This window comes from Moschus berezovskii, chromosome 1 (genome assembly GCF_049115385.1).
Source record: "Moschus berezovskii isolate FMDL1 chromosome 1, NW_MosBer_1.0, whole genome shotgun sequence".
NCBI classification, from domain to species: domain Eukaryota; kingdom Metazoa; phylum Chordata; class Mammalia; order Artiodactyla; family Moschidae; genus Moschus; species Moschus berezovskii.
In genome coordinates, this window is record NC_142460.1 from 23,389,753 (window position 1) to 23,394,630 (window position 4,878).

The window sequence follows — 4,878 nt, forward strand, 5'->3', positions numbered from 1 at the left end:
TCTCTGTTGACCTAATAAACTTCTTCAATCTAAACAGAAACTCTGGTCTCTATGCCAGTTATTTGATTTTCAGTATTTCTGATAGTGCTTGTGTTTCAGTTTTTAAGAAAGCCAACAATTACTTTCTTGGGGAGCTATTTTTCTCTTATTATTCTTAGATTAGTTTCTTTATCAGTTCAAATATCAGTTGTCTTAGGAAAGTAACTTACTTTCTCTAGACTTCACTTTCCTCCTCTGCCTCTGAGGGAATAAGGTAAGTTATATTGGAAAATTCATAACATAAAGTCAAATATCACTTCTGTCCATTTTAAAAGTATGAGAGAGAAAGGTGGGGTCTTGCATGTTTGAATTTAAACTGACAAGTACCAAGTAGGTCCTGTACTTAGATGATTTAAGTGACTCCAAGTGCCAGAACTCAGTTAGCCAGACATGGCGGTGGGAGTGGAGAGACCGAAGAATGTTACAGGCTGAGCGAAGAAACTGAAGAAAGCCAGGCCGACTCCTGCCTCCAGGCCAGACGAGGCATCTGCTTCTTCAAACTTGTCGAAGGAAGAAAAAGAACAGCAAGAAGCAATTGAACATATTGATGAAGTACAAAATGAAATAGACAGACTTAATGAACAAGCCAGTGAGGAGATTTTGAAAGTAGAACAGAAATATAACAAACTCCGCCAACCATTTTTTCAGAAGAGGTCAGAATTGATCGTCAAAATCCCAAATTTTTGGGTAACAACATTTGTTAACCATCCACAAGTGTCTGCACTGCTTGGGGAGGAGGATGAAGAGGTGCTGCATTATTTGACAAGAGTTGAAGTGACAGAATTTGAAGACATTAAATCAGGTTACAGAATAGATTTTTATTTTGATGAAAACCCTTACTTCAAAAATAAAATTCTCTCCAAAGAATTTCATCTGAATGAGAGTGGTGATCCATCTTCAAAGTCCACTGAAATCAAATGGAAGTCTGGAAAGGATTTGACAAAACGATCAAGTCAAACACAGAATAAAGCCAGCAGGAAGAGACAGCATGAGGAACCAGAAAGCTTCTTCACCTGGTTTACTGATCATTCTGATGCAGGTGCAGATGAGTTAGGAGAGGTCATCAAAGATGATATTTGGCCAAATCCGTTACAGTACTACTTGGTTCCTGACATGGATGATGAGGAAGGGGAAGGAGAAGAGGACGATGACGATGATGAGGAGGAAGAAGGATTGGAAGATATTGATGAAGAAGGGGATGAGGATGAAGGTGAAGAAGATGAGGATGATGATGAGGGGGAGGAAGGAGAGGAAGATGAAGGAGAAGATGACTAATGGAACACTGATGGATTCCAACCTTTTTTAATTTTCTCCAGTCCCTGGGAGCAAGTTGCAGTCTTTTTTTTTTTTTTTTTCCTCCTCTTGTGCTCAGTCGCCCTGTTTTTGAGGTCTCTTTTCTCCTTTATACCATGGTTCACAATTTATTTGTGGGGGGAAATACCTTCAGCAGAATTCAGTGGGAAAAGAATCTCTACCCCTTTCTGTTCCAAATTCATTTTTATCCCTTCCTGTCTCAACAAAAACTATGGAATCAACACCACCATGCTCTGTGGGAAAAAAAGAAAAACCTTCTTCTCCCTTAGCTCTGCTGGAAGCTGGAGGGTGCTAGGCCCCTGTGTAGTAGTGCATAGAATTCTAGCTTTTTTCCTCCTTTCTCTGTATATTGGGCTCAGAGATTACACTGTGTCTCTATGTGAATATGGACAGTTAACATTTACCAACATGTATCTGTCTACTTTCTCTTGTTTAAAAAAAGAAAAAAAAAAACTTAAAAAAATGGGGTTATAGAAGGTCAGCAAAGGGTGGGTTTCAGATGTTTGGGTGGGTTAAGTGGGCATTTTGACAACATGGCTTCTCCTTTGGCATGTTTAATTGTGATGTTTAACGGACATCCTTGCAGTTTAAGATGACACTTTTAAAATAAAATTCTCTCCTAATGATGACTTGAGCCCTGCCACTCGATGGGAGAATCAGCAGAACCTGTAGGATCTTATTTGCAATTGACATTCTCTATTGTAATTTTGTTCCTGTTTATTTTTAAATTTTTCTTTTTGTTTCACTGGAAAGGAAATATGATGCTCAGTTTTAAACGTTAAAAGTGTACAAGTTGCTTTGTTACAATAAAACTAAATGAGTACACAAAGGAAAAAAAAAATAAAAGTAAGTATGAGAGATATAATGTTAAGAATAATTTAATAATGAACTGCATCTCAAGGTAGCAATAAATTGTGAAAATATTTGGCAGGCATGGGTGACTACAATATTAAGATAAAAACCCTATTTCAGATATGGGCTGAAAAGCTTCAACATTGTAGAAATGAAAGATTTATTTTCTTGCTGGTCATTGACTAGAGCCCCTTGCAGGATGTCTCCTAGAAGCTACTCTTGGCCACAAAAGACTGCCCATATTCCCTTCCCAAGTAAATTCTCAAACATGGGATGCTTGTTTACTCAAAGTGAGCAAGGAGGGAGAGAGACTCCAGCAAGCGAGGTAATATAGTCTTGTGTAACATAATCACATAATCACACATAATAATATACACTTGCCATATTTTACTGGCTACAAATAAGTCACAGGTCTCATACTCACAGGGAGAGGATCACACAAAAATATTTACATCAAAAGGTAGGAATCAAAGGGGCAAGTTAACTACCACAGACTCAATGCTACACATTTTTCATACAAGAAATTAGGAAGTTGTTCATTTTCAGTGCTCTTTAACAATTCTTACAGTATTAGGAATTTCTTGTGCTTGAAAATTTGATAGAATTCTGAGACTTCATCTGGGACTAGGCTTTTATGTAGACTATCTTGTTAATAATATCCTCTTTTCCTTCCAAGGAAATAGGTATGTTTTTGATCTCTAAAACTAACAGTATCCATTTTGGTAATTTGTATTTTGCTAGGAAATTATCCATTTCACATTGGTTTTCCGATTTATAAAGTTCTGAAAAGTAGTTTCATATGATGTTTCAAATTACTTCCATTTTAATGTTCATTTTTCTTTTGCTATTTATTTTATATGTGATTTCTCATTTTTCTTCAAGTTAGCAAGTAGTTTATAATTCTGTTAATTCTTTCCAATTACAGCATTTTGGCTGGTTATTTGAGTCACTTCTTATTACTTTCTGTTTTTTGATCTATTTTTTCCTTTTCTGGTTTTCTTATTTCTCCTTTATGAAGTGTTCTGACTGAAATATTGGTTTTTCTTTTATTTTTAGTGATAAAGGTGTTTGGTGCTATGAATTTTGTATTGTTTTTTAAGCTTTTTATGTTTATTTTTTATTTTTTTGGTAATTAATTTATTTTTTATTGGAGAGAAATTATTTTACAATATTATATTGGTTGGTTTTGCCATACATTGACATGAATTCGCCCCGGGTTTACATAAGTTCCCCCTCCTGAACCCCCCTCACACCTCCCACCTCCCTTTATCCTCCCTCTGGGTCATCCCCGCATGCCAGCCCCAAGCATCCTATAACATGCATCGACCCTGAACTAGTGATTCGTTTCACATATGACAACATACGTGTTTCAATGCCATTCTCCCAAATCATCCCACCCTCACCCTCTCCCACAGAGTTCCAAAGACTGTTCTATACATCTGTGTCTCTTTTGCTGTCTCGTATACAGGGTTATCATTTCCATCTTTCTAAATTCCATATATATGCATTAGTATACTGTATTGGTGTTTTTCTTTCTGGCTTACTTCACTCTGTATAATAGGCTCCAGTTTCATCCACCTCATTAGAACTGATTCAAATGTATTCTTTTTTATGGCTGAATAATACTCCATTGTGTATATGTACCAAAGCTTTCTTATCCATTCATCTGCAGATGGACATCTAGGTTGCTTCCATGTCCTGGCTATTATAAACAGTGCTGCAATGAACATTGGAGTACATGTGTCTCTTTCAATTCTGGTTTCCTCGGTGTGTATGCCCAGGAGTGCGATTGCTGGATCACATGGCAGTTCTATTTCCAGTTTTTTGAGGAATCTCCACACTGTTCTCCATAGTGGCTGTATTAGTTTGCATTCCCACCAACAGTGTAAGAGGGTTCCCTTTTCTCCACACCCTCTCCAGCATTTATTGCTTGTAGACTTTTGGATAGCAGCCATTCTGACTGGTGTGAAATGGTATTTCATTGTGGTTTTGATTTGCATTTCTCTGATTATGAGGGATGTTGAGCATCTTTTCATGTGTTTGTTAGCCATGTTTATGTCTTCTTTGGAGAAATGTCTGTTTAGTTCTTTGGCCCATTTTTTGATTGGGTCATTTATTTTTCTGGAATTGAGCTGCAGGAGCTGCTTGTATATTTTGGAGATTAATCCTTTATCAGTTGCTTCATTTGCTATTATTTTCTCCCATTCTGAAGGCTGTCTTTTCACCTTGCTTATAGTTTCCTTTGCTGTGCAGAAGCTTTTGATTTTAATTAGGTCCCATTTGTTTATTTTTGCTTTTATTTCCAATATTCTGGGAGGTGGGACATGGAGGATCCTGCTGTGATTTATGTCAGAGAGTGTTTTGCCTATGTTCTCCTCTAGTAGTTTTATAGTTTCTGGTCTTACATTTAGCTCTCTAATCCATTTTGAGCTTATTTTTGTGTATGGTGTTAGGAAGTGTTCTAGTTTCATTCTTTTACAAGTGGCTGACCAGTTTTCCCAGCACCACTTGTTAAAGAGACTGTCTTTTCTCCATTTTATATTCTTGCCTCCTTTTTCAAAGATAAGGTGTCCATAGGTGCCTGGGTTTATCTCTGGGCTTTCTATTTTGTTCCATTGATCTATATTTCTGTCTTTATGTCAGTACCATACTGTCTTGATGACTGTGGCTTTG

At 37.0% G+C, this 4,878-nt stretch overlaps 1 protein-coding gene across 1 annotated transcript; it reads left to right on the forward strand.

Annotated features, from left to right (window-relative positions):
* Positions 1-429: 429 nt before the first annotated feature.
* On the forward strand, positions 430-2,199 carry LOC129549871 (protein SET). The gene is made up of 2 exons (XM_055417414.2): positions 430-435; positions 478-2,199. Exons 1-2 carry the CDS (start codon positions 430-432, stop codon positions 1,312-1,314), a joined length of 843 nt encoding a protein of 280 aa, XP_055273389.1. The 3' UTR covers positions 1,315-2,199.
* Positions 2,200-4,878: the final 2,679 nt, after the last annotated feature.